The sequence below is a fragment of the Pantherophis guttatus genome, chromosome 4 (assembly GCF_059756535.1).
Source record: "Pantherophis guttatus breed Tessera chromosome 4, ASM5975653v1, whole genome shotgun sequence".
Taxonomy (NCBI): domain Eukaryota; kingdom Metazoa; phylum Chordata; class Lepidosauria; order Squamata; family Colubridae; genus Pantherophis; species Pantherophis guttatus.
Genome location: NC_142066.1, coordinates 155,680,718 through 155,701,468, shown reverse-complemented (window position 1 = coordinate 155,701,468; position 20,751 = coordinate 155,680,718). Strand labels below are relative to the sequence as shown.

General features: G+C 43.6%; 1 protein-coding gene across 3 annotated transcripts in view; it reads left to right on the top strand.

The window, feature by feature from the left end:
• Positions 1 to 20,751, top strand: part of OBSCN (obscurin, cytoskeletal calmodulin and titin-interacting RhoGEF) — a 258,005-nt gene that overhangs the window by 147,373 nt on the left and 89,881 nt on the right. For all 3 annotated transcript variants that reach the window (XM_060684486.2, XM_087894267.1, XM_060684487.2), the window contains 6 exons: positions 620 to 820; positions 2,377 to 2,459; positions 3,847 to 4,020; positions 4,995 to 5,154; positions 5,948 to 6,064; positions 7,255 to 7,419. In XM_060684486.2, coding sequence (XP_060540469.1) covers positions 620 to 820; positions 2,377 to 2,459; positions 3,847 to 4,020; positions 4,995 to 5,154; positions 5,948 to 6,064; positions 7,255 to 7,419 — 900 coding nt within the window. The remainder of the gene's footprint in view (positions 1 to 619; positions 821 to 2,376; positions 2,460 to 3,846; positions 4,021 to 4,994; positions 5,155 to 5,947; positions 6,065 to 7,254; positions 7,420 to 20,751) is intronic.

Sequence of the window (20,751 nt, the reverse complement as noted above, 5' to 3'; positions counted from 1 at the left end):
CCTGGTTCAATCTTGAGCTACAAATATTCTCTTCTACCCTGACCCATGATCTAATGGAATGGCTGTTGGAGAGCAATCCTCCCAATGGGAGGAGGAATGAAGCAAGGAATTAGCCTGGATTTATTATTATCATCATCATCAAACACAAGAGGCTTAGTATGACCCTCCCTAAATGCCTTGATACCTTTTCTGGTTGTTCCCAGGTGAAAGCTGCCAGTCTATGTAGATTCCTGTACTATAGGTAGAATACAATAAAGTAGTCAGCTTGAACTCTGCCTGGGTGAGTCTGGTTGTTCTCACCTGACAACGGCTTCTGAACTAACCTCAAGAATATTTAAGAAAGTGACCCTTGGCCCAATAAAGTATTTATCCTGTTCTATTGTATTGGTATTGGTATTGGTATTGGTATTGGTATTGGTATTGGTATTGTATTCTATTCTATTCTATTCTATTCTATTCTATTCTATTCTATTCTATTCTATTCTATTCTATTCTATTCTATTCTATTCTATTCTTTCTATTCCATCCCATCCCATCCCATCCCATCCCATCCCATCTGGATTCTCTATTTATTTGGTATATTCTATTCAGTTCAATTCAACCATCCTTCTCTTCTTAGATTTTTGACATCTACATGGTCATTGCTGACTATACCCCAATGGGGGCAGACCGTGAAACCATCACTCTGAAGGAAGGCCAATACGTGGAGGTTTTAGACTCCGCTCATCCTTTGAAGTGGCTGGTCAGGACCAAACCCACCAAGTCAAGCCCATCAAGACAAGGTTGGGTTTCTCCAGCCTACTTGGATAAAAAGTTAAAGGTGAGATTTATAAATAGCTTGTTGGTGCGGGGGGGAGGGTGTTCTTCCAAAATTGCTTAATCTTGGTCTCTAGGTTACCATGAATAAGTAAGCCAACTTCTACCCAGCAGTTTCAGTAAAGAGTTACTATAGCTCATATATAGTAATATGCAAAGTACAAGAAGCTCTTAACTTATAACCATTCGTTTAGTGACCATTCAAAGTTACAATAGCACTGAAAAGTGACTTATGACTGTTTTTCATACTTACAACCATGGCAGCATCCCCAAGGTCACATGATCTAAATTCAGTTGCTTAGCAACTGGCTCATATTTATGATAGTTGCATTGTCTCGGATGCAGGTGTCCCTTTTGCACCTTCTTTGATGCATGCCAGGTAGAAGAAGAAGGGAAAGGTCCATTTCAGAAGTAGGGAGGGCAGGGGAGAAAAAAGGAAGCTCTCGTTGTTCTAAACCAAGAGCAGGTTAAAAACAGGAGGGGTTGGGCAGGAAGATAGTCTCATCTCCAAAGTGAGAGTGAGTGAGTGAGAGAGAGAGAGAGAGAGAGAGAGAGAGAGAGAGAGAGAGAGAGAGAGAGAGTGTAGGAATCTCCCTAGACATTAAGCACCAGGTCCATAGAAGTGGTGGGGAGCGGGTGTCTACCACACTATACCAGGCCTAATATGCAGACTATGGAAAGAGGCCACAGAGACAATCTAACAGATGGCAGCAGGGTGATGTAAGATTCAGGCAGGACCAGTGGTGGGTTGCTCCTGGTTCGTATCGGTTCGCAAGAACCGGTAGTAAAAATTTTTAGTAGTTCGGAGAACCGGTAAAAACATTGGCTGGCCACGCCCCCGAACCGGTCCCCAGCCCAGTCACTGCTTGCTTAGCCCGCCCACCTCATCAACCTCTTTGGCTGAAAAAATGCTTTTAAAAGTTAAAAAAAAAGCCTCTGATGATCGTGCGACTCAGCTGGGATCTTCAGAGGCTTCTGAAAACATTTTTTCTGCAACCTCTTCAACCGAGGGGGTTGTAGGGAAAAAAAATCCCTTTAAAAGCCTCTGGTGATCCCAGATGGCTTGCCTGATTGTCAGAGCCTTCTAAAAGCATTTTTTTCTGCAACCTCTTAAGGTTGTAGAAAAAATGCTTTTAAAAGTAAAAGGAAAAAAAAAAGTTGGCCACGCCCACCCAGTCACATTACCCCCACCAAGCCACGCCCACAAAATAAACCACGCCCACAGAACCGGTAGTAAAAAATTTTAGAACCCACCCCTGGGCAGGACCAACATACACTGAATGCAAAAAGTTGTGCACAGGAGCATCTGCACACAATATGGGCTAGAGAGCCTCCTAAGTTGAGATGGGGGCTCCCATGCTACCGCTATAACTCAGCTACTTCCTATTCTTTGTGTGATAACCTTGGTTGGAAGACCTGTAAGCTATCTTTTAAGGACATCCCTTCCTGGTAGATACCAGATCATAAAATCCTAAACCTGGAAGGGACCTTGGAGGTCTTCTAGCCCAACCCCCTGCCCAAGGCAGAAATCCTTCTAAGGTTTTTTTGTTTTAATATTAGCTGTCTGCGGAGTGGGGTATCCCTGATGTTCCAGAGTTCCATGGAGAATCTGTTTCAGAGGACGAATATCGGAAGAAATTAAGGTGAGCTTGATGAAAACCCTTCCTGTTGGAGCAAACTACTTCTCTGTCAGAAGGGCCGTGTCCTATTCTTATAGCTCGTGATATATAAGAATAATTTCATAGAATCACAGCTTAGGAAGGGACTTAGAAGTCATTGTGTATAACCCCCATCGTGTGCAGGATCCACTAGAGTGGTGTGATGGCCTAGAGGCGCTCTCACCTCACAATCAGGAGGCTGTGAATTCAATCCTATGTAGAGGCAGATATTTCTTTCTCTGGGCACAGATGAGAATGTATTTGCTGAAGAAAACTCCGCATTGGTGACAGGAAGGGCATCCAGCCAGTAAACACTCAGCTCCATTCAGTTGCCCAGACTCCACCCTGCAAGGGATTATGGGGTTGTTAAAAGAAGATGATGATGTGAAGATCTACTAGACTAGAGCGTTTGGAAGGAGACTTTGTGGTATCTGAATATCTAGATTCAGTCACAGTTTTGTTTCATCTAGCATCAACCTTGTGAACTATTAAGTTTCCTCTTTCCATTGTGTATTCAAAATGGACAGTGATGTGTATGTGTGTGTGTGTGTGTGTGTGTGTGTGTGTGTGTGTGTATAGCATGTATATGTGTATTATGTATATGTATGGGTAGATATATACTTTCTTTTGAGAGCAAGCAACAGAATTTCATTTTTAATGTATGCCAGTGTGCTCACAGTAAAAAAAATGACAATAAAAATTATCTTATCTTGTGATCTTTGGAGAAGTCATTGGGGAAGCCAGCAGGGAGTGTCATGTGTCACTTCTGTAAATCACTCCTGCCTCTTTGTTATCCCAGAAGTCCCGGATTAACAGGGGACTCATGGGCAGGGGGCTCTCTGCCTCTTTGCATTTCTGGCACATGACAGCATCCACTTGCCACCCCCTATACAGGTAGTCCTCCATAGTTCATTTAGTGACCGTTCAAAGTTACAATGGCACTGAAAAAAGTGATTTATGACCATTTATCACACTTACAACTGTTGCAGTAGCCCCATGGACACATGCTCAAAATTCAAACGCTTGGCAGCTTACTCATGTTTATGACAGTTGCAGTGTCCTGGGGTCACATGATCCCCTTTTGCGACCTTTTGACAAGCAAAATCAACGAGGAAGCCAGATTCACATCACAACCGTGTTATTGCAGAGATTCACTTAACAACTATGGCTAGAAAGGTTGTAAAATGGGGCAAAAATCACTTAACAATTGCCTCGCTTAGCAACGGAAATTTTGGGCGCGATTATGGTCATAGGACTATCTGTACTTTCACGTTTATCTGCTGAAATTTAGAATGAATTTCCCTGGTCATTAAAGGGTGGGATGTGTTTTCATGAATTTTCATTCTTTTTTCTGTTTCTGCTTCCTCTTTAGCTTTATCATTCAAGACCTGTTGGGCACGGAAGAGGAGTATGTCAAGGATCTTCAGTTCCTCCAAACGCACCACATCCAGTTCACAGAGACTTGTCCTGCCGTTCCTGTTGCTGTGTCCAACCAGAAGCCCGTTATTTTCAGAAATATTACTGACATAACGCACTTTCATTCCAAGTAGGTAGAGGGGAGGCAGATATATAACAGCCAAACGGCTTTTAAAGAATAAAGTATTCTAGAAAAAGTAATTGAATAGGAACGCCTGCGACCCTGTGTGCCACTATCCACTCAAGCAAATGTCCTCTGATATATTAGCCACAATATTATTATTTTGCTTAACAGATAGTCCTCGACTTACGACCACCATTGAGCCCCAAATTTTTGATGCTCAGTGAAACATTTGTTAAGTGAGTTTTGCCCCATTTTATGACCTTTCTTGCCACAGTTGTTAAGCAAATCACTGCAGTTGTTCAGTTAGTAACACAGTAGTTTGGTGAATCTGGCTTCCCTGTTGACTTTGCTCATCAGAAGATTGCAAAAGGAGATCATGTGACCCCAGAACACTGCAACCATCATAAATATGAGTCAGTTGCCAAGCATTCTTCATTTTGATCATGTGACCCCAGGGGTGCTGCAACAGTCATAAGTGTGAAAAATGGTCATCAGTCATTTTTTTCAGTGCCATTTTAACTTTGAATTGTCACTAAATGAACTGTTGTAAGTGGAGGACTACCTGTAGTGGGAATACTGGGTCTAATTCTTTCTTCCACTGAGGTTGTTTAAGTGTAGGGCCTTTTCAATGTTGGCACTCAGAATCTTGTTTCCTGGAAAAACAATTTTCTTCATTTCTCTCACCCTGTTGTCTTAAGGACTTGTTTTCAGGTTGTCTTCAGGATTCATGCGAATGGCAGAAATAAAAACAGGCTGAGTTTTGAGTTCAGGTCTGCCATTTTGACTTTTTATGACCCTGAGGATTTTTTAAAAAGGCATTTTGACAAGGCAGGTTGGATTGTGTTTAACAGAGGACCCTTCAGCTGGAGAAGAAAGCCAGGAATTGGAAGATCATACAGTCACAAGGCTGGAAGGGAGGTCGTTTAGTCCACCCCACTGCCCACATCCTCTTCTCATGTTCCTTTCTGCTATTCCCACAGCACCTTCTTCCCAGAGCTTCAGAAGTGTGACACAGATGACGATGTGGCCATGTGCTTCCTTAAAAATGAAGCCGAATTTGACAAATACATCACCTACTTGGTAGGCCGGGTTCAAGCCGAGTCCATTGTGGTCAGCAAAGCGGTCCAGGAGTTTTATAAGGTGAGGGCACCCTCAACTGAAAGGGTTTTCTGCTGAATTTTTCACCAGCGTGAAAATTAATGACCCAGAATTCTTTGGAAATAGTCCTGCGTTTGTACATCAAGCATGTATCATACATTGGTGAATAGTTTGCTCTAGTGGTGAAGGCACCATGCAAGAAACCAGGAGATGGTACCATTTTAGGCATAAAAGTCAGCTGATTTTGCACCAATCATCAGGAGATGGTGAGTTCTAGTCCCACCTTAAGCATGAAAACTGACTGGGTGCCTCTGTGACAATCACAGGAGACGGTGAGTTCTAGTTCTGCCCTAGGCATGAAAGCCACCTGGGTGACCTTGGCTCAATTCACCTTTGGTGATGGTGAATTGTAATCCTTAGGCATGAAAGCCGACTGGATGATTTTAAGCCAGTCCCTCTCTCTCAGCCCATCCTCATCTCATATGTTTGTTACTGTTATGGGGAAATTAGGTGGAAGAAGAATCATTCGACATGTTTGCCATTTTAAGTTATTTATTTTTTTTAAAAAAACAAAGTCAGGATTAAAAATAAAGAATTATCCATTTTTGTATAAGAGCAATATGTGGATAAGATCCTTATACTTGTATGGTGCTGAAATACTAAACAAGTGCCTAAATCCTAATGAAGAAAGTCATTTCTTTATTAGAGCAAATAATAGAAAAATCCAGTGTGAACGTAGGATGATTGTGTGGTCTGTAATGGAATGAAGGGTTTTCCTGGATGATAAGCAAACTGAATGAATAAATCCTTTACTATTATGTTTCTCTCCCTCCAGCGATACACAGAGGGGACACTGGCTAGTGAGGATCCTTCCCTGCCACCGATGTTCCCTCTGCAACACTATCTAGAGAGACCCATAAACCGGATCCAGAAATATCAAACAGCAATCAAGGTTAGGAGCACAATTTTTAGTCACTTGTTGGTTGCTAGCGCAACAAAACCGGGTCTCACGGTGCTAAGGAAGTTAGTACAAGAAGTCCTCGAATTATGACCACAATTGAAACCAGAATTTCCATTGCTAACCATGGTGATTGTTAAGTGGCTGGCGCCCGATTTTACAACCAGTTTTGCCATGGTTGTTAAGCGAGTCATGGCGGTTGCTACGTGAATCATGTGGTCGTTAAGTGAATCCAGTTTCCTGCTTTGAATTTTGCTGGTCAGAAGCAGGCTGGGGATCACAAATGGTGATCACATGACCCCAGGATGCTACAACCGTCATAAATACATGCCGTTTGCCAAATTTTGATCATGTCACTGAGAGGATGCTATGACGGTCATAACTGTGAGGAGTAATAACTCGCTTTTTTCAGTGTGGTTGGAACGATGAACTATTGCTAAATGAATGGTTGTAAATTGAGGATTACTTGTACAGGCTGTCTCCAGGTTAAAATGGCAATTGGGACTGGGGTTGTTGTTACTAAGCAATGCAGGATAAGATGTAAGGGGGTGGTGCATGAATGCCCTTGGTGGGTGCGAGGGATGGCAGGTCAGTTAGTAGCCACAGAGGGAGGAGAAGGAAAGGAAGGAGGGAGGGAGGAAGAGGGAGGGAGGGAGGGAGGGAGGAAGAAAGGAGAGGAAAGATGAGGGGGAGGAAGGGGGAAATGAGAGAGGGAGGAAAAAGGGAAGATGGGAGGGAGGGAGGAGTAAGAGTAAGAAAAAACAGTGGGGTCCTTAGTGCTCTCTGAGCTTGGCAGGTTTTTTGCAGGTGTCTGATGACCCATCCGATAACATCAATGTTAAAGGGGAGTGGGGTTTGCGGGGAGGAGGAGGAGGACTATGAGATCCTTGGTACTTTTTGAGCTTGGTGGGGTTTTTTGCAGACATTTTGTTACCAAGCTAGGTAACATCATCAGTACTAGAAGGGAGTGGTTTTCCCTGTCAATGTTGATGGAAGTGATCAGTAGATCCTGGATAGTCAATACTGACAGTCTTCCTTCCTTCCTTCCTTCCTTCCTTCCTTCCTTCCTTCCTTCCTTCCTTCCTTCCTTCCTTCCTTCCTTCCTTTCCACTTCAACCATATTTCTGCTGCAAATATTCATCTTGTCACAAAGAGGGCAAATGGTACCTTTCTTGTGTTCACAGGACATGATCCGAAACAAAGCAAGGAACACTCAAAACTGCGCCCTTTTGGAACAGGCCTACGCCATTGTTTCTGCACTCAACAGACGAGCAGAAAACAACCTTCATATTTCTCTCATTGAGAACTACCCTGGAACCCTGGAAATATTAGGGGAACCCATTCGGCAGGTAAATGAAAGATAGGCATCTCATTCTGACAACACATCTGTCTGCTAAGTCTCTCTCTCTTTTTTTAAAAAATAATTTTTATTATTATATTCTATACACCAATACACAAATAAAATATACAATCCTGCCACCATGGTATAATGTGATTACATTGTCCATAAATATAAAGTCATTCCTTTATACATACATATTTGCCATCATATACATACATCATCATATATCTATTCTATCCCACCTTTTCTGGAACCAATCATACCATAATTTCCAACTGTTATAAAATTCTGAATCTTTTTTACCATTGATCAATCTAGTTCATTGATCTGATTCCGCACACTCATTAATTTTATATATTATTTTCAAATCCATCGGTAAATATTGATTTTTCCACTCCTGCGCATATGCTAATCTTGCTGCAGTGATAATGTGAATAAACAAGAACCATATATCTGATTTAACATTCAAAGGTTTTGCCCCCAATAGGAAAATCTCGGGCCTTAATTCCAAATTAATCTGTGTAATTTTCAAAATCCATTGCCGTATTTTTTTCCAATATTTAACCGCCTGCGGGCAGGTCCACCATTGGTGAAAATAAGTTCCATTACTGTAACCGCACTTTCAACAGCAGGCAGAAGTCCTGGGAAACATTTTAGCTAATCTCGCAGGGGGGAGATGCCACCAGTAGACCATTTTATATATGTTTTCTTTGTATGAAGAAGCCGTGGTTAATTTCATATTTTTCAACCAAATCTATTCCCATTGCTGGAAGTCAAGGGGATATCCAAAATTTCACCTCCACGCTATCATACAATCCTTCACTACATCCTGTCCTATCTGCAGAGACAATAAATATGCATAACATTTAGATAGTATCCCTTTCCCTCCTTCTAATAAGATCTTATCCAATTCTTGTCTTTTACGGTAGATTCCTTCACTATATAAATCTTTTTTATACCTGGAGTGCACTTGAGAATAAGACCACCAGTCTATCTTATATCCTTGAAGAATTAATAATTCTCGTGACTTCGGATTACCCTGAACATCCCAAAAAACTTCATACGTCAAGGTTTTCTCCCCTTTATACAATGTCGGGTAAATCTGAGCTTCCTGCGCCGAAATCCAACATGGAACTTTTGAATATACTCTTCTACTAACCTTTTCCCAAGTGTACCCAAGCGTCCTACGTAAATAGTGATCATCAAAGTATCTAGGGCGGCCGGATGCTTCCGGCCATAGAAAATAGTGCCAGCCATGTTGAAGACCGGCTCCTTCAAATGTCAAAAGTCGTCTCTTTTGTAGGACCATCCATTCTTTCACCCAAATCAAGTTCGCTGCTTGGTGATAGAGCTCCCAATTTGGGAGTCCAAGTCCTCCTCTATTTTTGGGTTCTTGTAACATTTTAAGTCTAATCCACGGCCTCTTTCCCTGCCAGATAAATTTAGATCTACTCCTATCCAAATTTGTAAAAAACTCTTTATTCAACCTTACCGGGGCTGTTTGGAATAGAAATAACCATTTGAGTAACACGCACATCTTAATGGTTGCCACCCTTCCCAAAATTGATAGCTGGAGATTTTTCCATCTTTCTAGGTCTCTGAGCATCTGGCTGTAAAGCGGAAGATAGTTATCCTCCTTTATGGAGGAGCATCTGGCAGTCAACCATATACCCAGATACTTAATTTTATTTGTTATTCTTAAACCTATTAACTGCTCCAGCTGTTGCCTTTGCATCTGAGTCATATTTTTCGCTAGGATTTTAGTTTTTTCTTCATTCATCAGTAATCCCGCTACCTTCCCATACTCTCTAATCAAGCGTAATAATTTCAGGCCTGAGTCCAGTGGTTGATCCAAGATAAATACAAGATCGTCTGCATAAACCTGGGCTTTAACTTCCTCCTGCCTAATCTTCATTCCTCTTACTTCCGTGTTTCCTCTCACTTCTCTAAGCAGGGGCTCTAAAGTTAATACAAATAGCAATGGGGAAAGGGGACATCCCTGTCTTGTACCTCTACGAATTTGAATTCTCTCCGTCTCCTCTCCATCTATGAGAACTCTTGCAGTCTGCTCCCGGTAGATAGCTCGAATTGCCCAAATAAAATTCCCACCAAACTCCATATATTCCAATTGAGAAATCATAAATTCCCAACTGATTCTATCAAACGTCTTTTGGGCGTCAACAAAAATTAAAGCTAATTGTTTATTCGGGCGATTTTCAAAAAATTCTAGTGTATTCATGATAATTCTAAGATTATCTCGTAGATATCTATTAGGAAGGAAGCCGTTTTGGTCTGAATGAATGAATTGGTTAAGGAAGCAACTAAGCCTGGCTGCAAGAACCCCCGCAAATATCTTATAATTGGAATTTAGTAATGATATAGGTCTATAATTCTTAATAAGAGATAGATCAGTTCCTTCTTTTGGGATAATAGAAATATAAGCCTCAGTCCAAGATACTGGAACCTGAGCCTCTTTCATAACCGCATTGAATAAATCCGTCATGTGTCTTCCTACCACGTCAAACACTATTTTGTATAATTCAACTGGAAGGCCATCTCTACCCGGGGTTTTGCCATTCGCCCGTGCTTTCATAACTGTTTCTACTTCCTCCATTGTAAATTCCGCATTAAGAATTTCCTTCATTGTTTCCGAGACTTTAGGCAAGTCTGTCTTTTCCAAATATTTCCGAATTTCACAAATATTTTCCTCTCCTTTCTGATAAAGCTGTTTGAAAAAATCCTGAGCTACCATTCTCTTGCCTTCCTTAGTACAATGAAGATTCCCAATTACATCTTTCAGCCCTTCTATTCTCTGTTGTTCCTGCTCCTTTCTAAGCCGGTAAGCCAACCATCTTCCTGTTTTATTCGCCCTTTCAAAAAATTTTTGTTTAGTCCACTTTATTTTATTTGCTAATTCCTCTTGATCTAAAAATTTAATCTGGTGTTGCCAGTAATCCTTTTCCTCTATCAATGTTTTCTGGGTTAATCCATTTTGCATCCTTTCTTCCACCTGTTATAATTTATTCAAGAGGTTGTCTCGGTGTTTCTTACCCGCCCTATGTTTATCAATCATATATTTGATTAACCATCCCCTCATCACTGCCTTAACCGTATCCCATGTATTGTATATTGAAGTATCCTCTTTCTCATTTTCCTGGAAAAAAAGATATAACTCCTTCTTAAATTTACTCATAAATTCTTCATCTTTCAGAATACATTCTCCATCTACCCTTCCTACAATGTGGGATCTTCCAAGTTACCATTAGCAGGTTATGGTCTGCCCACTGGTTGGTCCCTATTTCCACTTCCGAGACCAACCCCCTCAACTCAAGAGACATCCATATCATATCTATTCAGGTCCACGAGTGGTGTCTGGGAGAGAAATAAGTATATTGATTTTTATTGGGATTTCTCAACCTCCATATATCCTGTAATCCAAATTCCTCCCTTAAATCATTACATATTTTTGGTAATGTTCTCTTAATATCCTTCAACCTTCCTTGTATGTTTCCCGGGACATAATCCTGCATTCTATCCGTTACAGCATTGAAATCCCACACTAAACAGACATGTTCATATTCCAGTTCCCCCAGTTTAACATATAAATTTTGATAAAAAGTCCTCTGATTGTCATTAGTGGCATAAATACAAACCAATAAAGACTTCCACTGGGCAATTTCTATTTCGAGCATGAGAACCCAGCCTTCCTGGTCAGCAAAAACCTGTTGGGATTTCAAATGATGTTGTACATATACCTGTCAGGTTTCGGTGCTATCTTAAATAAGTTTCATTTTCAAGCGCAAGATCTCTAATGAATCATTTTTATTTAAGAACAGAAAAAAACCCGACATTCCTGATTCAAGTTGTAGCCAAACTGGTTCCTCCTTCCAACCCCCTCCTCTTCCGCTCTCCAGCCCAATGTCCCATTGGCCATCATGCAGATCCATCTCTACGTCCCGGCACGTTCTTTTCACAGGAATGTGGCCCCCACCCTCGTCCCCCAGGAAACCCTATCTGTTGCATGCAGAAAACTAGGTAAAAGTTCATCTCAGCAATAAATCAACGCTTCTGGTCTTTGCTTCATCTTGTTCATGTCAGCGCTGGAAGAGAGCCTAATTTGGAACGCTGACATCCGGCCCCTCTCCCTTCACTTCTGCGACATCACCTATCCCATAGGGAAAAAACACAACAAGATAAATCTCATTAGCCCCTCCTTGGCTGTGCACCCCCCCCTCCCGGCTTCCCTGGGTGGTCTGCATGGAATTTTGCTATAATGCGATCTGCTTGGATGTTTGCGCTCTTCACCCAGGAAGCCTCTGACAACGGGTAGCCCTTCCATTTAATTAAGTACTGGAGGCGCCCCCTGTGCCATCTTGAATTTAGAATCCGCTGCACTTCGTAGTGTGTTTGGCCCCCAACAACCAAGGGTCCAGGGGGTTCATGTGGCGTTGGTCTTAAAGTAGACCCCACTACAGGTTTTAGAAGGCTACTGTGAAAAACGGGGTGAATTTTCCCCAAAAGCCGTGGCAACTGCAATTGCACTGTAACAGGGTTGATTATTTTTATTATAGGAAATGGTCCTATAAATTTTGGGCCCAATTTCCTGCTCGGGAGTCTAAGTCTCAAGTACTTGGTGGAAAGGTAAACTTTCTCTCCCAGCTGAAATGGTCTTTGGGGAGTTCGGTGCTTGTCTGCTTGTTCCTTATAAGATTGAGCCGCCTTTGCCAGCGCCCTCTTAACATTCTCCCAAGTTTGTCTCAACATTGCCATCCAGTCGGTCAAACTGACTGAGGAAGGGGGCTCCCTCGGGTATTCTGGCATGGGGACAAAATCCATGCCACTCACTATTTTGAACGGGGTTAGCCCCGTGGTGCTGTGGACAGCATTGTTATATGCAACCTCCGCAAAAGATAGGAGGTCTGCCCAATTGGACTGCTGGTAGTCGACGTAGCATCTTAAATACTGTTCTATCATAGCGTTCAGTCTTTCTGCCCCCCCATTGGTGCTCGGGTGAAATGCTGAGCTGAGCCCTTGGGATGAACCTATAGATCGTAGAAACTCCCTCCAGAACTTTGCTGTGAACTGGACCCCTCTGTCGGAGATGATTCTCCTGGGGACTCCATGTAGGCGGTAAATGTGTTTCAGGAACAGTTTGGATAACTGACGGGCTGAAGGCAGTCCACTACAAGGAATGAAGTGTGCCTGTTTGGAGAATAAGTCTATTACAGTCCAGATCACTGTATTTCCACTGCTCCTTGGTAGGTCTACTATAAAGTCCATTGCAATCTCCTCCCATGGTCTTGTTGGTTCAGCTACTGGTTGCAACAATCCAGGCGGGCACCCTGGTCTTGTTTTCATCGTGGCACAAGTGATGCAGCTCTTTACATAACTGTCTACGTCCTTTCTCATGTGTGGCCACCAGAACTGCCTTCGTACTAGGTGCAGAGTCTTTAGGAACCCGAAATGTCCTGCTGGTTTAACGTCGTGGCTCCTCTTGAGAATCAGGATGCGTAAACTCTGTGGGACATAGAGCTTTGTCCCCCTCCATGCTAGTTCCTCTCTTTTTGTCAAGAGATGTTGATTGTCCCGATACCAGGGGTCTGTCAGCGTTTCATTTTTTAATTTTGCAGTTAAGTCACTAGCAAGTTGGCCTTGCTGGTCACGTTGTTGCCGTCTGGTGATCACTTGGGCCACAGCTTGGGTGGAGGGGATGATGGCATTCACCACCTGCTCTCGCTCACTGTTGTATTGGGGCATCTGGGAGAGGGCGTCAGCCAGGAAATTTCTCCCTCCTGGGATGTGCTTAAGCTCGAAATTGAAACGATTGAAGTATTGTGCCCACCGCACTTGCCTGGGTGACAGTTTTCGTGGGGTTTTTAGGGCCTCTAGGTTTTTATGATCAGTCCAGACTTCAAATGGTTTTTGGCCTCCCTGTAGTAGGTGCCGCCAGGTCAACAAGGCCCATCTTACTGCAAATGCTTCCTTCTCCCACGCCGCCCATCGCCTCTCCGTATCGGTGAGTTTGTGGGAAGTGTAGGCGCAGGGTTGTAGATCACCTTGGTTGTTCTTTTGGAGTAACACGGCTCCTACTGCCACATCACTTGCGTCTGCTTGGATGACAAAAGGCTGTTCCGGATCCGGGTGTTTTAAGACAGGTTCTTTCGCGAACAGTCCTTTTAGTGTCTCGAACGCCTGTTGGCAGGTCAGGTCCCACTGTAAGGGTTGTCCTGGGCGAGGTTTCATCGCTGGGCTTCCTGTCTTTAAGAGGTCCGTCAAAGGTTTGGCAATCTTCGCGAATGAGGGGATGAATTGTCTGTAGAAATTCGCAAAGCCTAGAAAACTTTGCAGTTGTCTGCGGGTGCGAGGGGGTTGCCATTGTAGAACTGATTGGACCTTGGCTGGGTCCATCTCTATCCCCTCATTTGATACTCGGTAGCCCAGGTAGTCTAGCTGTGATTGGTGGAAATCGCATTTTGACAGTTTGACATATAGTTTTGCCCGTAGCAGTTTTTTCAGTACTTGGCGGACGAGGGGTATATGTTCGTCTATGGTCTCTGTGTAGATAAGAATATCGTCCAGGTAGACGAGGACCCCTTTGTAAAGGTGTTCACGTAAGACTTCATTTATTAACTGCATGAATACTGCCGGGGCTCCTTGCAAACCAAAGGGCATTACTTTAAACTGGAAACTACCCAGGGGGCAGTTGAACGCTGTTTTCCATTCATCTCCTGCCTTTATGCGTACCCGGTAATAAGCTTCTCGAAGGTCTAGTTTGGTGAAAATCTTCCCTTTAGCTAGGTGGGCTAGCATGTCTTTCATGAGGGGGAGGGGGTACAAGTTTTGCACGCATACAGCGTTGATACTTCGAAAGTCGACCACCAATCTCATGGAGCCGTCCTTTTTCTCTTTAAACATGACCGGTGCCGCTACCCTTGGTTTTACTGGCTCAATAAATCCCCTTTGTAAGTTTTTGTCTATGTAGTCCCGCATTTCCTGCATTTCTCGGGGCGTCATGGCATACATTTTTGGTTTGGGTAGTTTCGCTCCCGGGATAATCTCGATGGCACAATCAGTCTCGCGGTGGGGGGGCAGAATGTCATAGTCGGCCTCGCTGAATACTTCAGCAAGGTCTTGGTACTCCCCTGGGATCTGATCTGCATTACAAGTGGTGGTGGGTGCGGCTGCCAATTGCTTTACTGTACCTTCTGGGAGGGACCCTTGTGTTGGTGGTGTTTTGTTTTGTGGTGGAGGGCTGCTTTGGGGTCTCAGCGTGGGAGGGAATTCTTCTGGTTGGGGCGGCAGGGGTTGGGGGCCCTTTGCTATTCTCAGTCTGCGGGTCCCCTCTTGCCACCAAATGATTGGGCCCCATTTGTCCAGCCACGAGAGTCCCAATATGACTGGTTCTGTCATCTTGGGGGCTATTATGAAGCGGATCGTCTCCCAGTGATCTGCTAGTTCTAGTCTCACGGGTTCGGTCAAGTGTGTGGCGTACGCTCCCCCAACTAGGGACCCATCAACTTGCTCAAAATGAATTGGTTGTTTGAGCTGTTTAGCTCGGATTCCCAATTTCAGAACTGTGGGTAGGTTGATTAGGCACCGTGTGCTACCAGAGTCTATTAGGGCTTGGAAAGTCTCTTGGGCCCCTGTTTTGGGGGCTGTTAGGCGTATGGGGAAAAGAAAAGGATGGACAGGTCCACTCACCATCGGGTCGTCTTCGCCTTCGTCCTCTGTGTCATAGAGTTCGGGAAACTGATCTCCCTCATCTGGGGTTCCTCTGGTTTCGGTCAGGTGAGCGAAAAACTCCAGGATTTGGGGGTTTTCCCGCGGTACGTGGGTGGCGCGCTTGGGCCCTCGTTCCGGTCGTGCTTTGGGCGGTGGAGCTGGTCCCGGTCTCGGCGTTCCACATCTTGCTGCTATGTGGCCGCTCCCCCCACATTGGTAGCATTTCAGTGAGCTCCGTGGGGCAGTTGGTCTGTGGGAGGGCTGTGATGTTGGGGGTTCCCGTCTGTTGAGTGGCCCTTGGTCTGGTCGACCTCTCTCCTTTCCCTCTGGTGGTTTCGGCGTGTCGCTCGCCCGCAACCCTCTGTCGACTTTTATCGCTACCCGGAACCATTCAGAGAGTCGGTTTGGGATGTCACGATAAGCAGTCACTTGGGAAATTCTCTTATCTAGGCTTGTTCTAAAAAAGTACACCAGCAATCGCTCGGGTAAGGGAGGCAGTGTCCCAACGACTCTCCTGAATTCACGGATATGCTCTTTGATGGGCTTCCCCTTCTGCATTAGGTTTCTGAGTTCGTCTTCCACATAGGGGTCGTCCTCCTCCTCCTCATAACGGGCTCTCAATAGTTGCAAGAACCCATCCGCATCTTGCAGCTGGGGGGCCCTGTTTTTATAGAGGGATGCTGACCACCTCTTTGCTTCTCCCTCCAGCCCTTCCGAAATGGCATTCACTAGGGCTCTGGGGAAAGGGTAAAGGTGTCCAAAACGCTCTATGTATATCTCAGCTGAATCGAGGAATTGGGCGAGGTTGTCTGGGTCACCGTCGAACTTCCCTCTGAATTGGGGTGGCTCCTCCCTGTCTGCCCTCTCCTCTCTGTGCTGAGCTGTGTAGGGCCGGTCTCGGTGTTGATAGTCCTCTGCCTCGCCTCTCATCCTGGGGTATGGAGGTGCTGCCTCATCTAGGCTTTGCTGCTTTCTGGGAGGGGGGGGACCCATGGATGCATCGTTGGGCTCCTTCTCCTCCTGCTGTGAAGGGGGGAAGGGCTGCGCCTTGGCCTACGTCCTCTCGGGTCAACAGCCCAGACTGGTTCTCTCTTTTCTTTGGGTCTGCAGGATGGTTCCTCCCCCTGAAGGGTGGCACGGTCAAATTTCTCTTTCAACTCATCTATGGGGTTTTCGAGTGGCTTCCTTAGAATTTCTTGGCGCTTACTTTGTTTTCTGGCTTGTTCCCACTCCCATAGCCAGGAGGCTCTGCCCAATTCACTTAGGGGTTTTCCCTTGTCTCTCACGTTAGGAAAGGGAAATTCCGCCTCTGAAGCTTTTGGCACAGTCCCCGGGTACTTATCTGATTCAGGCTTCTCTGTTTGAAGTTTTTCCGAGAAGGAAGGCGGGGAGAGTTGAGCCTTCGTAGTTTCCAAACTGGCTGGAGTCACGACCGCTTCTCCTCCACTTGCTGCTTGAAGCAGGCTTTCCTCCGAGACCTTCGCTTCAGCCATAGTGTCGGGGGATAACCTCCAATCCGACCATACGTCTGGGAGGGAACGGGATGATTTAAACTCAGCCAGCCTGGCTTTGAGGGAGTTTGGCTATCTGTCAGGTTTCGGTGCTATCTTAAATAAGTTTCATTTTCAAGTGCAAGATCTCTAATGAATCATTTTTATTTAAGAACAGAAAAAAAACCGACATTTCTGATTCAAGTTGTAGCCAAACTGGCTCCTCCTTCCAACCCCCTCCTCTTCCGCTCTCCAGCCCAATGTCCCATTGGCCATCATGCAGATCCATCTCTACGTCCCGGCACGTTCTTTTCACAGGAATGTGGCCCCCACCCTCGTCCCCCAGGAAACCCTATCTGTTGCATGCAGAAAACTAGGTAAAAGTTCATCTCAGCAATAAATCAACGCTTCTGGTCTTTGCTTCATCTTGTTCATGTCAGCGCTGGAAGAGAGCTTAATTTGGAACGCTGACAATACCACTATCCCTCTTTTTTTTTGACCTGCTAATGAAGTATAAGTTTTACCCAACGCCCGGCATTCTAACAAATGGTTTTGATCTTTTTTTATATGGGTCTCCTGCATGCAGACAATATCATACTTAGCCTTTCTTAATTTATTCAAAATCTTACTACGCTTATTAGGAGCATTTAAACCGTTAATATTTACAGATATCAAACGCACTAATTCCCCCATTTTCTTTTCTCACCTAAGTTTTTACTTTCCCGCTGTTATAGCCTTCTTAGCTGTTTCTCTTGTCTCCCTCTGAGGCACTGTTAATTCCTCAACTTTTCGTGTTCCCCCACCCTTCTTTCCCGCCTTTCCTTCTCTCCTCTCCTCTACCTCTTCTTCCTCTTGCGATTCCTCCAGACTTCTATTTTCCCCTTCTCCTTCAACATCTAATTCTGACAAATTAAATTGTTGTTCCATGAATTCTCTTGCTTCTTGAAGACTCCGAATCCTCACTTTCTTATCCCTCCATGTCATCAATAAGCCTTCAGGTAATAACCAACGATACGAAATTGCATTTTTCCTCAGGAAAGTCGTCAAAAATTGGTATCTGCATCTCTGTTCTCTTACCTGATGTGGGATTTATTTCAAAACTATTATCGGTTGGCCTTTATATGTAATAGTTTGATCCCTTGTTCATTTATAAAATTCTTCGCACAAAGCTTTCTTGTTAAAACGAATGTGAATTTCCCGAGGGAGATTGTTCCTTTTTGCGTAGCTAGTGAATACTCTAAAGGCCTCATCAATATCCCGTTGGATCATGAATCTATCTGCCTCCAAAGTTTCTGCAACTATTTCTCCTACAATGTTATCCAGTTTTTCCCCTTTCTCTTCTGTCACATTCTGTATTCTAAGAAAAAAAGAAGATCTCTCCATTTCCAGAAAAATTATTTCTTCCTCTAAGTCCCTATTTATCATTATTTGTCTCTTCTCCCAACTGTCCATCCATCCTTCGCATTTCTCCGTCTTCTTCTCTATCTCCTTCATTTTTTCCTCTTGTTGTATTAATGTCTGTCGTATATCTCCCAGTTCAGTTCGCATCTATTTAATTTCTTCCTTAACCCCTCTCATTTCCACTTTCACATCTGCTCCCAAGTCCTCAAAATTCTTAAATGTCGACTCCTGGTTTTTAGCCATTGATTCCTGGATGGCTTGTAACATATTTTGAAGAGCCTGCATAGAGGGCATCTTCCCTGTCGCCGACATATCTTCCGATGTTCTTCTAGAAACTAAATATGTCGAACTTGGGGTTGCAGAGGTAGGCAGAGAGTTTCTTATTTGTTGTGGTAATAGTTGAAGATGTAGACATAACTGAAAACAACCACTGTTCCTCTACTCTTTATTGAATAAATATGTCAATCAAATCTTTTAAATCAAATAAGTTAATCCATCAGCTCTTAATATATCCAAATTAGTCAATTTTCAATGTTTACTATGAGGCAGTGTATATATATATCTCCCCCCCCTCTTTTCCTTTCCTTTCCTTTTAGTTGTAATATCCAAATCCACCACTAGGTGGCAGTACAAGACCAACCAAGGGCAGTCACCGTCTTCAGCAATGGGGAAAAAAGAAAAAAGTGTCAAGTCAGGATGTAAGCAAAAAGCTCACCTCTTCTGATAATGTGACAAAGAGAGAAGTAACAGAGAAAATCTCACTATGTCTTCAACAAGATCAATACAATAACAGACCTCCGGATTTTTCGTCGGGCCCTGAAAACCTATTTATTTCAACTAGCTGGGCTGGCTTGAGTTAAATTTTAAATTGATTTTAAATTGGGTTGTTTTAATTTATGGCCAAAATATTTAATTATTTTAAACTGTTTTTAAATTTTGTATGTTTTGTTTTTTACTTTGGCTGTTCACTGCCCTGAGTCCTATTTGGAGAAGGGCGGTATAGAAATGGAAACAAACAAATAAATAAATAAAAAATAAATAAGATCAATCAATTATTCCTCATCCAACAGACAATGGATAAATAAATAATATTTTATAATAATATTATAATTAATAATATTATAATAATATTAATATAATAATATAGTATAATAATATAATAAAAAAATAATAATTTTTAAATAATATCAAATAAAAAAAAGGGAGAAGATGAAGTTTCGATAATATCAAAGTTCAAAGGGAGATCAATAACCGCTTCTGAGGGGGGAATAACAGCTAGCAGCAAGAAGTTTACAAGACAGCCGTTTCTCCATTTCAGCCGCTCCCCCAGTAAATGGCAAATCTTATGTTTCTTAGGCAGGAGGTTCAGTCAGCTCGGAGCTAACTTAGTAAAGTAGAATTCTTACACCATGCTGGCGGGCTTCCCTCTCCAATTGGTATAGTCACGATTTCGAGGCGATCCCATGCCACCCTCTTTCTGCACTGGTACCCTGAGAAGAAATCTGCCGGCGTGAGGGAGAGCCACCTCCTCACATGCCCCGATGCCTCCCCTTCTTCGCGAGCCTCTCCACGGCTCACGATGGCGCAGGAACAACCACCAGACACAGAAAAGGGAGAACTAGGATAAGCAGCTATACAATTCCTAGTCCTCCATTTCAGCGTGACGCAACCGGAAGCCCCTGCCTGCTAAGTCTCTGGCTCTTTCTGCTGAACCCCAAAATATGTTTTTCAATTTGATCCTGGTGCTTTTCAGTGGACATGTTCTTTTATAAAATTGCAATCAGCTGCCCAAAGTCACATGACTGTGCAATTAAAAAGCTAGTTTGGTCTAGTGGTTAAGGCACCAGTCTAGAAACAAAGAGACCGTGGAGTTCTAGTCCCACTTTAGGTACAACTTTGGGCCTATCATCAGGAATTGGTGAGCTTGGGCCAATCATCAGGAGTTGGTGAATTCTAGTCCCGCCCTAGGCATGAAAACTTGATGGGTGACTTTTCCCAATCACCAGGAGGTGGTGAGTCCTAGTCCCACCTTAAGCATGAAAGATGGCTGGGCCATCTTTGGGCCAGTCACCAGGTGACAATGAGTTCTAGTCCTAACTCTGGCATGAAATCCAGTTGGGTGACTTTGGGCCAATAACCAGGAGAGCCCCTGTAGTGCAGCAGACTAAAGCAATGTTATTAACATCAGCTGCCTGCAATTACTGTAAGTTCAAATCTCACCAGGCTCAACGTTGACTCAGCCTTCCATCCTTTCTAAGGTAGGTAAAATGAGGACCCAGATTGGGGGGGCAATAAGCTGACTTTGTATAAAATATACAAAAGTATGAAGGCTATTGCTTAACGCATTGTAAGCTGCCCTGAGTCTTCAAAGAAGGGTGGCATATAAATCAAATTAAAAAAAAAAAGATGGTGAGTTATAGTCCTACCTTAGGTATGAAAGTTGGCTTGGTAACTTTGGGCCAATCCCTCTCTCTCAGCCCAACCCATCTCACAGGATTATTGTTACAGGGAAAATAGGAGGAGAAGGTGTGTTGCATATGTTCACCTCTGTGAGTTATTTCTCCTTTGCAAAGAGGAAATCAGGCTTAATAATCCTTACTTTCTTTTCAGGTGATAGTTTGTTAGAGGTTTCAGACAAATAACTCCAACTCTAATCATGACTGGAGATAAAAAGTCTGTTGCTCCAAAGGGCAGATCCAGAAGCAAAAGGTCAAAACCCTTGCTAG